Source organism: Leucoraja erinacea, chromosome 5, assembly GCF_028641065.1.
Source record: "Leucoraja erinacea ecotype New England chromosome 5, Leri_hhj_1, whole genome shotgun sequence".
Classification (NCBI taxonomy): Eukaryota; Metazoa; Chordata; class Chondrichthyes; order Rajiformes; family Rajidae; genus Leucoraja; species Leucoraja erinaceus.
In genome coordinates, this window is record NC_073381.1 from 84,500,375 (window position 1) to 84,513,012 (window position 12,638).

General features: G+C 42.1%; 1 protein-coding gene across 4 annotated transcripts in view; it reads left to right on the top strand.

Moving 5' to 3' along the window:
* Window positions 1-12,638, top strand: part of LOC129697502 (cullin-9) — a 143,391-nt gene that overhangs the window by 51,664 nt on the left and 79,089 nt on the right. For 2 of the 4 annotated variants that reach the window (XM_055636136.1, XM_055636137.1), the window contains exons 11-14: window positions 398-635; window positions 2,279-2,384; window positions 3,910-4,137; window positions 10,375-10,465. In XM_055636136.1, the coding sequence (XP_055492111.1) occupies window positions 398-635; window positions 2,279-2,384; window positions 3,910-4,137; window positions 10,375-10,465 (663 nt within the window). Of the gene's footprint in view, window positions 1-397; window positions 636-2,278; window positions 2,385-3,909; window positions 4,138-10,374; window positions 10,505-12,638 lie in introns of all 4 variants that reach the window. The other 2 variants (XM_055636135.1, XM_055636134.1) reach the window with 1 other exon arrangement.

Genomic DNA, 12,638 nt, shown 5'->3' on the forward strand with positions numbered 1-12,638 from the left:
ATCCAAGTCTATCCAACCTCGCCCTGTAGCTAATATCCCATAATTCTGGTAAACCACCTCTGCACCCTTTCCAAAGCCTCCACATCCTTCCTGTAATGGGGTGACCAGAACTCTACACAATACTCCAAATGCAGCCTAACCCAAATTCTATAAAGATACATCATGACTTCCTAACTCTTATTCACAATGCCCCGACACATGAAAGCAAGCATACCATATGCCTTCTATCCCACTATCTACTTGTTTAACCATTTTCAGTTAGTTATGGACTTAGGCCCCAAGGTCCTTCCTTACATCAATGTTGTTGATGGACATGCCTATGAAAAGAAGCATAGCACATGCCTTCCTTATCACATCTGTTCTACTTGAGCAATCCTGAAATCTCTAAATGTTTCAGAATCAAAAGAGGCGTTAAACTTGAAAGATGCGGAGCTGAAGATGCTGCTCGTGAGCTTAAAGGAGCAGAGTGGCACCAAAGAGATCATTCTATCATTGGAGCGTTGGATCTGTGATGAGACAACTGGGCTGGAATCTCAGATTGCAGATATCATGAAGGATAAAGAAGCCTTCCAGTCATTGGTACAGGGGTTGGATCATTTTCGTTCTGAGAAGGCTGTGCAGCAGGCTATCACAAGGTATGTGATGAAACTCTACCGTTGTTTTGTTAGTTATGATGTGGCCAAAGACAGAGTAAAGTTCCCACTCGCGGCAGACCGAGATGACCCTGCTCCAAACCAAAATGATACTATTCCCATACAAAAATCTATTTTGCTTTATAACTGCTAATTCTAGATTTTTAGTCACCAAGAACTTGACTGGTATTTCAGTCGTGTTTCAAATGGAGACTGAGAGCTGGTCACCTCTCTTACCTCCATATCATTTCATACATGAAAGAAGACTTTCTGCTGGCCCCCGGCCCTGATTGTTCTTTGAAGGCCTCTCACTCGAATCTGTATTCTCGTGTGACACACTGTTCTGGTGAGAGTGCACAGGAGATTCACCAGGATATTGCCTGGATTGGAATACTTTAGTTTTGTGTGAGATTGGATCGCTGTAATTGTTTTCCCTGGAATCTTTTTCCCATGGTAGGGAAAGAAAACGGAGAACATAGATTTCCCTGTGTATAAGAAGGAACTGCAGATGCTGGAAAATCGAAGGTAGACAAAAATGGTGGAGAAACTCAGCGGGTGAGGTAGCATCCATGGAGATTTCCCTGTAATCTTTTTCCCATGGTAGCGGTAGCAAACAGAAGGCATTGATTTAAAGTGAGAGGAAGAAGTTTTAAAGGGGATCTGAGATTAAAGTGTTTAACATGTAGAGTAGTTGATACTTTTAGTTTAGTTTATTATTGTCACGTATACCAATTTACAGTGAAAAGTTGGAAAGCACTCCAGAGGAGATGATGGAATCCAGTACAATCACTGTTTAAGATGCATCGAACAGATACTTGAATAGACAATGCAAAAGAGGAAACAGACCATATGGTGGCAAATGGAATTAGTGTAGATAAACAAAAAGGGCTTGGTGGGACGAAGAGCCAGTTTCTGTAGTAAATGTCTTTGGCTCTGAGGCCTGTCTGTACCTGGAAGTGGTTTTGGTAAATCTTTTTCTTTCATTCACAATGGAGTATATGAACTGTGAGTACCATGATAACCCAGTGCCATTTTGCGTGGAATATAATAAGAAAGCTACGGAATTCTAATGGGCAGCAGTCCAAGCAAAGATGGAGTGAATAAGCTGCATGATGCTTGTAGTGCAACCTGGAGACCCTGTCCTATGAAATTTAAATTGGAATTGGAGTTCCCTGACCCCTTTCCGTCCACACTGATGTCTTAAAATTTGATTTTTATTTGTTCACTTCTCTGCTTGCTGAGTCTATTATAAGATGCGATCCAGTAGATGGCAGCAGTCTCCTAATACATTGCGTGTGCTGGCTCAAAGCCAGCATTTTCTGTACCAGCATCCACAATTGTGGCAGATGCTGTAAAATGATCATGGTTTGAGCAGATCGGTTGTCTGCTCAGCATCCCTTTCTGTATGAGTAGCGTTGGGATCAATTACAACTCAGTGGGTTGGCTCAGCATTGGCTGGAAATGGAGTTCGACATTTTCTGGTCCACCGCCAGAAAATCCAAATAAAAATTGGATTTGTCACATAACCATTGGAGGAAGGTTTAAAAAAAAATGGAGGTCTTCATGGATTCACAAAAGACTAATCAATGTAGAGACTAGTAATCTAAATGCTGTCTATTTTTGGTGGCCTTAATTTTTTTTTTTAGAATTCTGAGCAAGTTTTTGGATAATTATCTGGAAGACCTGTTGCCCTGGCATGAGAGTATTGAACCATGCTTGTCATCCATGACTGCCTACAGTAATGAACGAGAGGTATGACGCCTAGGTTGCTAGTTTATTTTGTTATTAATGCAGTCGTTGTCAGAAACCATTGTTCTTCCTAAGATACAATGCTGAAAACTGTCCCATCTCTTTTATTCATACTGCATATTGCTGAGAGCAGCATTTCTGCCCGATTTCTAACCCATGGCACTTTTCTCTGGGTGTCTGCTTAAAGTTTGAACTCCTGCCTTTGCATTCTTTCCTTTCTAGTATAATCATCTGAAGTTGGCATCAATTTATTTGATTTGCATCATCTCCATTCTTTATGATCTTGGCATATCCTTGCTTTATGTGTTTATCCTTGACCTAGATTTCTCAATTATATCAATTAATGGTCAAAGACTGGATATCTGTGTAATTGGCAATGTGGTAGTTGATATGATTTTAACATATAATAGACTTATAATTACACACTCTAAAGTAATTGAACTGCTGTCCAAGCTGTTCAACAGAGGTGGTAGCTTCTCCATGGTTTTAGATAATTAATACCAGAAAGGAACGATTTGCCAACATGATTATGGTGATTTACCAGCGAGTAATTCTTGTTGGCACCTGCCTGCATATAAGTGATTTTAAAATACACAAACTGCAAATTTGGAATCAAGAAATTATAGGGCTGGGAATACTCAGGACAGTGAAGAAATGCAGAGTTAATATTAAAATCACTTGTTTTATGGTGAAAATGGGGAGGGACGAACAAAAGAGAATATCTGTGATTGAATGACATGGAAGATGAGTGAAAGGCAGAATAGTTCAAGGCAAAAGAGCGGTAATGGGATGAGACTATGTATAAATAGGAAAATCCCTAATGTTTCATAGCATCAGGTTAAACATGAGTTGAGAAAGCTCCTCTTGGCTACCAGCTGCTATCATTCAGGTCACAAAATCATTGCTCTTCCACATTGATCCTTACATGGAAGAAGAATTGAAAGTGGTAAAGGCAATTCTCCCATCTGAGTCGGCTTCTCCCCTCCTCTACTTTCTCTGTGATAGAAGACACTTCCCCGTATATTTTTTTAACTAAACAGTTCGGACCATTCACTCTTTCCTCAAGGCTGACCTGTTTAGCCCCAGTCTTCGTCTTTCCTCATCTCTTGGGTTAAAAAAAGTTGGATCTATGTTGTCAACGTTTTTTAACCCTGTGGTGTATGGAAACCTAGTATTAACTGGACTTGCAAACTGGTTATTGGACCAACTATTCCAGCCCCTATATTCCTATATTCCGTTAGCACCCTCTATACACATAGGTTTCTACCAAGGATTATTTCCTGATATTTACCATGGGATCTCTATTGTTTTTGCCTTTCTGGGAAGGGGTGGGCTTACTTGGGAACTTGGCCATTGGTGTGCCCTGGCTGAGTTTGTTTAATTAACTATTGTCTGAGATTAAATCATAAATCTTCCTGGTCTCCATAAATTCACAAGGCTATTCACTGAAGCATGGGAAGTATTGCTAATTTGATTAATGAACCTCCCAGTTTCAGGTAATTGAGTTTTCCATTCTCTTTGCCTTCAGGTGTTGCAGGATTTTATAAGGTTTCTACATAGGCTGGCAACAGTGAACAAGGATTATGCTGTAGTTATGTGTCGGCTTGGGTCAAAGGAAATACTGTCAAAGGCATTGGATAAACACAGTTCAGGTATACTGTTGGCTACAGAGCTCCGAGACTTAGTCAGTGACTGTGAAAAATATGCCAGCCTGTACAAGAAAATGACCACAAATATCCTCGCTGGATGTATACAGGTATGTGAAGCGTTTCTGTGGCTCCTCTTCCTACTCTCATTTTTGTTCCTCATTATGTTATAAAAATGATGATTCTTGCAGTGGAGTGCATTACTGCAGCAATTGGTTGTCCTTCCAATAATTGGCTGGGTGAATTTTGGAAGATATCTGAAAATATTAAAATTGAGCAATGAATGAAGTGTGAACCTGTCATGACCTGTTATTTGGGGGCCTACAATTTGGATTAGTGGAGAGTCAGTTAGCACCAGAGCTGGAATGTTTCATGGATATTTGTTGTATTTTATCCTTGCCCCAGAGAGCCTATTTCCAACCCTGGCTGAACTGAATTGACATAGAATACTATGCAGTTCTGGTTGCTCAGCTATAGGAAGGATGTCAATAAGTTGGAAAGGGTACAGATAGAGATGCATCGGGTGTTCACTGGATTTCCGGGCTTGAGTCATAAGGAGAGCCTGAATGGGCTGGGACTTCATTCTTTTGGAGTATTGGTGGCTTAAGGGTGATCTTATCAATGTATACAAAATGATGGGGGCATACACAAAGTGGACACTGTCTTTTTCCCAGGATAGAGTATTCTAAACCACATGACATAAGTTTGAGGGAAGACACTTAACAGGGACCTCGGGGAAAATGTTTTGTCAGAGGGTAGTCCATATCTGGAATCAGCTCCGGGCTCGAAATTAGCGGTTGCCAATGGCAACCCACAGTCCCACCAGGCAACCTAAAAGCCATGCCACTTGGCAAACAGCCGGGATACCTGAGCGCCCCCCCCCCCCTCTCTATCTTTCTCTCTCTATCTTTCTCTCTCTCTCCGTCTCAGCCCGCTGTCTGTGTATCGGGTCTCCGCCCGCTCCTCATCCGCCGCCATGGCAGGCCGCCTTACACATGCGCACAACCATGGCCAGCACCAAAGATCCTATAGCGAGGATATTTGGCCAGCACATCATCGGCCGTAGTTGTGCACATGTGCCGCCCTGCACATGTGCACTGCCACTGCAACTGGTCGGCATCGGCCACTTTTCCCTCCCTTTGCATTGTGGGAGATCTGGCCACCATTGCTGTCCACTCGCCGCGACCACTGAAAACCAACGCTGAATCACTCGTTTAAACTGGAGTAACTCCCTTGAGTAACTTGCTTCTTGCTTTCATGGTCCTCCAAAAATATTTGAAATGGAATTTAAACAGAATTTAAACACCACCACCAAACTCTGAAAAATAACAGTCTATTGCATTTTATCTGTTTATTTATTGTGTATATATATATATATATATATGGTCTATGGTATATAGACACAGTGAACTTTTATCTCCTGTTCTGTATTATGTTTACATATTCTGTTGTGCTGCAGCAAGCAAGGATTTCATTGTCCTATCTGGGACACATGACAATAAAACTCTCTTGACTGGGACTTAAACAAAAAAGGGTTCTTGGGGAAAAAAAGAGCTACCTTAAATTTAATTGTTTCTGGTTGGGTACCTATAGTAGGGTGAAGACTATTCCATGCTTTAGTTGTGCGGCGGAACTCCATGGAGCAGTCAACATCTCTGGATAGAAGAAATTGGGTGATGTTTCAGATAGAGACCCATCTTTAGATTTCCTCTGGTTTTAGTGTTTTTAGTTTAATTTAAAGATACAGCGTGGAAACAGGCCCTTCGGCCCACCGAGTCCACGCCGACCCCGATCACCAGTACACTAGTTCTATCCCACACATCAGCGACGTAAGTCAATGTTTTATTCTCTCATGTCCCATTGAAATCCTTACTTACAGCAGCACAACAGAATATGTAAACATAGTACTCTGTAAACAATGTTATAAACGAGAAAACAAAACAGTGTATATTTATATATGAATATATAACTATACACACACACACACACACACACACACACACACACACACACACACACACACACACACACACACACACACACACACACACACACACACACACACACACACACACACACACACACACACACACACACACACACACACACACACACACTTTCCCTCCTGGGATTAATAAAGTTCTATCGTATAGTATCGTGTGTGTAGGAAGGAACTGCAGATGCTGGTTTAAACTGAAGATAGACACAAAAAGCTGGAGTAACTCAACAGGTCAGACAGAATCTCTGGACAAAAGGAAAATATTACGTTTTGGGTTGGGTCTGAAAAAGGTTCCTGCACACCTTTGGAATGTGGAAGGAATCAAGAGCACCCGGAGAAAATCATGTGATCAAAGGGAAAAGGAGCAAACTCCATACAGACAGCACCCATATTCAGGATCAATTCCGGGTCTCTGTCAATTTTAGGCAGCAACTTTATGGCCAATGTACTGCCCCATAGTCTTGAACTGAATTAAAACATACAGTAGCTGTAAAGGGGGACATTGGGTCACTTAGAGATTTAAGACTGAAAATGGATAGTTTCTTTTTTTTAGTAACCAAAGTTATCAACGTATAATTTTTTGTGTGTTGGAAAATAAAATATAGTGGCACAGCTGGTGGACTTGCTGCCTCACACACCAGGGATCTGTGTTCGATCCTGTCCTCGGGCACTGTCTGTGTTGAATTTGCACATTCTCCCTGCAAGCGTGTAGGTTTCCTCCCACATCCCAAAGATGCATTGGCTTTGTAGGTTGTAACTTGTCTCTGTAAAATTGGCCCTAATGTGTAGGGAGTGGGTGAGGAAAGTGGGATAACCGAACTTGTGTGAATGGGTAGACAAAAATGCTGGAGAAACTCAGCGGATGAGGCAGCATCTATGGAGCGAAGGAAATAGGCAACGTTTTGGGTCGAGACCCTTCTTCAAACTGATGTGAGGGTGCAGGGGGTGGGAAGTAGAAAGGAAGAGGCGGAGACAATGGGCTGAGGGAGAGCTGGGAAGCGGAGGAGAAAGCAGGGACTACCTGAAATTGGAGGTCAATTTTCATACCGCTGGGGTGATTTACGGTGGGCCTCACTCTGGCCATGGAGGAGGCCCAGGACAGAAAAGTCGGATTCAGAATGGGAGGGGGATTGAAGTGCTGAGCCAACGGGTGATCAGGTTGGTTTTTGCGAACCGAGCGGAGGTATTGGGCAAAGCGATCGCCAAGCCAATGCTTGGTCTCACCGATGTAGAGCAGCTGACACCTAGAGCAGCGGATGCAATAAATGAGGTTGGAGGAGGTGCAGATGAACCTCTGCCGCACATGGAAAGACAGCTTGGGTCCTTGAATGGAGTCAAGGGGGGAGGTAAAGCGACAAGTGTAGCATTTCTTGCGGTTGCAAGGGAAAGTGCCAGGAGAGAGGGTGGTTTGGGTGGGAAGGGACAAAATGACTAGGGAGTTACGGAAGGAGCGGTCTCTGCGGAAAGTCGACAGGGGAGGAGATGGGAAGATGTGGCCAGTGGTGGGATCCCGTTGGTAGACAAAGCTGGGTAAAATCAGCGGGTGAGGCAGCATCCATGGAGCGAAGGAATAGGCAAAATTTCGGGTTGAGACCCTTTTTCAGACTGATGTCGGGGCGTCGGGAAAATGAAAGGAAGAGGCGGAGACAGTAGGCTGTGGGAGAGCTGGGAATGGGAGGGGAAGGAGGGAGAAAGCAAGGACTACCTGAAATTGGAGAAGCCAATGTTCATACCGCTGGGGTGTAAACTACCCAAGCAAATATGAGGTGCTGTTCCTCCAATCTGCGGTGGGCCTCACACTGGTCATGGAGGAGGCCCAGGACAGATAGGTCGGATTCAGAATGGGAGGGGGAGTTGAAGTGCTGAGCCACCGGGAGATCAGGTTGGTTATTGCAAACTGAGTGTAGGTGCTGTAAAGCGATCGACAAGCCTGCACTTGGTCTCACTGAGGTTGATCATACGCTGAATGTTCCAACCAGAATTTTGTTTGGAAGTGGAAAGAAATAATAGAAATTGCATTAATTGCAACATGTAAAAGGAGATGAGATACTGCATTGTAATTTTGTTGCATGTCATTGTGGCAGGTTCGATTTTATCATTTAAAATAAATTGGATAGGTATATGGACGGGAAAGGAATGGAGGGTTATGGTCTGAGTGCAGGTAGATGGGACTAGGGGAGAATAAGTGTTCGGCATGGACTAGAAGGGCCGAGATGGCCTGTTTCCGTGCTGTAATTGTTAAATGGTTATATATCAGGTCTTGATTGGTGAATATGTTTAGTTTGTGATTTTATTTGAAGCAGAAATAATATGTGAATGCTTCATTGACCATAATTCCGACTGGTAACTACGCACTTTGTCCGAGCACATTATCGCACGTGTCATGAATGCCGTCTTAAATGACCACCTAAACTGTCATTTGACAACCTAAAAAACTGCTTAGGTTGCCCTGCTGGCAACAGGGGAAAAAATTTGTGAGAGCCCTGAGCTGCCAGACGAAGTGATAAAAGCAGGTCCAAAAGACATTTGAACAGATGTATGGATAGGAATGGGACATGGGGAATACAGGCAAACGAGAGCAGCATTAAATGCATGGACAAGTTGGGCCGATGGGCCTACTTCCAGCTGTATGACTCTATAGCACCAACCTTTTCATCTGGGTAAAGGATCTCAACTAGAAATATCAATCATTCATTTCCTTTTACAGATGTTGCCTGATCCTCTGTTCCTGCAGCGGTTTGTTTTTGGCTCCGGATTTCAGTATCTGTAGTCTCTTGGATCTCTAGTCTAAGAGATGGGATCTGCTTGCATTTTGAAAGACAAGAACTAATTAGGGGAGAGATGGCAAGGCAATGTGCATGGGGAATCGTGTCTCATAAATTGTATTACTTTTTGAAGAGGTAACCAGAGGATTGATGTGGGCAGGGTCTAGATATTGTTAACGTGGACATTAGCAAGGGTTTTGACAAGGTCCCTTGTGGGCTGGTCCAGAAGTTTCAATGACATAGGATCCATGGTACAAAATTGGCATGTTGGTGTGAGTGGAGGGTGGTAGTGGATAGTTATTAAAGTGTGGAGGGTAACCACTGCATTCTGCAGGGATCCTTGCTGGATCCTCTGTTGATCGTCATCTATATTAAAGATTTAGATGAGAATGTAGTTGACATGTTAGAAAAATTTGCGGATGACACCAACATTGATATAATAATAATAATAATAATAATAATATAATAATAATAAATACTTTATTGATCCTTTCATGGAAATTCAGAAAACAGAGAAGAAGGTTATCTAAAATTACAGCAGGATCTAGATCAACTGTGAAAGTGGGCCAAGGAGTAGCAGATGGAATTTAACTGCGATTGGTGCAAAGTGTATTTTTGTAAACCAGGGCAGGACTTGCCCAGTAAAAGACTGTTGTAGAACAGAGAACCAGTTGTATCAGTACATATTCCATACAAGTGGTTGGTATGGTTGCCTACTTCGATCGGGGTTTTGAATATAAGAGTTGAATATTACATTACAAGTGTACAAGATGTTGCAACAAGAAGTTGTGGCCTCCTAGCTATAGGAATGATGTCATGAAGCTGGAGAGGGTGCCTAAAAGATTCACAAGAAAGTTTAGGAAGGAACTGCAGATGCTGGTGTTATATTGAAGATAGGCACAAAATACTAGAGTAACTCAGCCGGTCAGGCAGCATCTCTGGAGGACACAAAATGTGAAGGGTCTCGACCTGAAACATCACCCATTCCTTCTCTCCAGAGATGTTGCCTGTCCCGCTAAGTTACTCCAGCACTTTGTGTCTATTTTCATAAGAAATTTGCTGGAGAGTTTGAAATATTAAGGAGAGACTGGATAGGCTGATGCTTTTTTTTTGCTGAAGTGCTGGGGACTGAGGAGGTGACCTTGTATGTATATAACATAATGAGGGCAAGGATAAGGTGTATGAATACAATCTTTCTCAGGGCAGAGGAGTTTAAAACTAGACGGCATGTATTTAAGGTGAGAGGAAAGATTTGGGACCTTGGGAGGCAACTTTTTCCACTCAGGGTATGTAGAACATGCTGCCAGATGAAGTGGTAAAGTTGGCTACAATTGCAATGTTTAAAAGACACTTAGGTAGGTAATGGATAGGAAAGGTTTAGAGGGATTAGGTTAATCAGAGGCACATGGGATTAGTTCAGGTTGACATGGACGAGTTGGGCCAAATGGCGGTTTCCATGCTGCATAATTCTATGACCGACTCATGGACATCTTTGGAAAAAACTGCATTGAGTACGATGTATGTTTTCCTCGTACTGTGCTTTAAACAAGCGTATTTGATTTTTTTTTTCCTCTAACTCGCAGATGGTTTTGGGACAAATTGAAGATCACAGACGCAGTCATCAACCAATCAATATCCCTTTCTTTGATGTATTCCTGAGGAACCTCTGCCAAGGTCTGTCCGAGCGGCTCAATGATAACAGACTGAATCACGGCAAGTTTAAATAATGTGTGAAGCTAGAGAGCATATCTTTTCTACTTTAATTTCTTGCTGAAATGAAGATGCCTTAAAAATAGTATTGCTCTTCCAATTCCCTGCAAGAAATACATCTGCATGCACTTTGAAATTAATTTATATTTCATTTATTCTTTGCATTAAATCTATGGAGCATTACTCCTGAATGCATGGCTGGTCCAGGCAAGTACTGTCCCATAACAGATTAGTGGATGGTATTTCATACATGTTTGTAACTTGTTCAAGGTGTGATGTGGGACTATTTGCAGAAGTAGCAGGCTATAGATGGAGCCAAGCAATACCACACCCATTGGATCAAATGAAAGCTCTGCCATGTCCATGAGTATTGGTCAATGATTAAACAGCTGACCTTGGGTGCTGTCTCTGTGAAGTTTGCACGTTCTCCCTGTGACTGTGTGGATTTTCTCCGGGTGCTCCGGTTTCCTCCCACATCCCAAAGATCCCATCCTTCTAAACAGTGATGGAGCCCTGCACAAATTCACACGACAAGGTCGAAGCATTGTGGCTTCTTCCTGAGGCTTCTACGATCACAGAGACCCAACATTTAGCTAAGTTGGCATTGACTATCTCCAGCAAAAAGACTCTTTCTTTGAATGCAACTGTTCTATCTGTCCTTCCATACAGTATACATAGTGTTACAGTTGACCAGAAAATCTGTGGCACCAGACGCATACTAGAGTAGGACATAAGCTGGGTACTTTGCATCGATTGGCTCTGTACCTGATTTCCCCAATGAATTTCCGCAGTTTACATGGTGCGCTAGTTGGTGAAGCCAACTCCCCAATTACCTGGAGGAATGCTGCCCAGTTACATGGGGCAACTTGACATCATCTTGGACAAAGCTGCTTGGGTACATCCTTCAATTCAACATTCACTTCATCCATCTCCTACACATCATAGCTACAGGACAGGAGTACCAGGGAATGCATGTCGTTTCTCCTTTAAGCCTCGCATCATCCTCATTTGGAAATATTTTGTTGTTCCTTTACAAATCTGGGTCAAGATCACTGACCATTGGAGTTCTTGTACTCCAGAGGCTACAGTAATTCATGAAGTCAGCTCACCATTACACCACAGGGATTGTTAGGGATAGACACAAAAATATAGCCCGTTCTACAGCTCAAACTGCTTGTGAACGAATGAACAGATAAAAGTGTGAACTAATTTTCTAATGTTGGGGACCATATCTAGAGTACTGAGGACACATTAAACTGCAGGTTTTGGAATCTTGAGCAAATTAAGTGTCAGTCTAGGTTTCATAATTTTAATTAAATGGTGAATTTAAAGAATTTACAAGTTTTTTTCCCTTTGGGGATGAGAAAATACGAGGTATCCTGAGTTTATAAAGGAAATAACATAAATTAATCTAACAAATTAGTCCATTTGCAAATGGATAAATAAAAATGTTCTCATTAGACAACAAATTAATGCATGGTCAAACCAGAATAATGACGGTTTGGGGGTTGGGGGTGGGGGGGATATGGATAATCATTTATGCAGAGGATGTTGAATATATAAAACAGACCACCTGAGTTGTTGCCATTGACAAATCTAGGGTCTCCAAAGGATACCGAATTTGAGTTATGACTAAGCTTCTTTTGGGACCTTTCTTAGTTATTAATACCAGATGTTAGAATTCTTGTGCTGCTTAGAAACGGTTGAATATAAAATGTACCCACTGCTATTGAGAATTTCATTATCCAGCTCACCTGGTGTAGTTGTTCTCTGTGTAACTGTGAGGTCTTTTGAGATTGAAGGGTTTCGGTAACTGAAATTAAATATTTTGTAATTATTGGAGAAAACCTGAAAAGATAGGAAAAGAGTTTCAGTGTTCTCTATCCCTTTAACCTTATCCATACTTTTCTAATTTTCCCATTAAACCTAAAAACTTATGCCCTCTAGTTTTCAATCTTCCCCCATCCTGGGGGAAAAGACTACATTTTTGCTTGAAGTGTTATTGTGACATTTAGAACTTAGTAGGTCAGCATTACAAAATACTTCATCACACACAATCTCAGAATCTTTACTGCACAGGAAGCTCGCATTAAGCCCGCTGAGTTCACAACAGCTCACAGTCGAACAATTTTGCCAC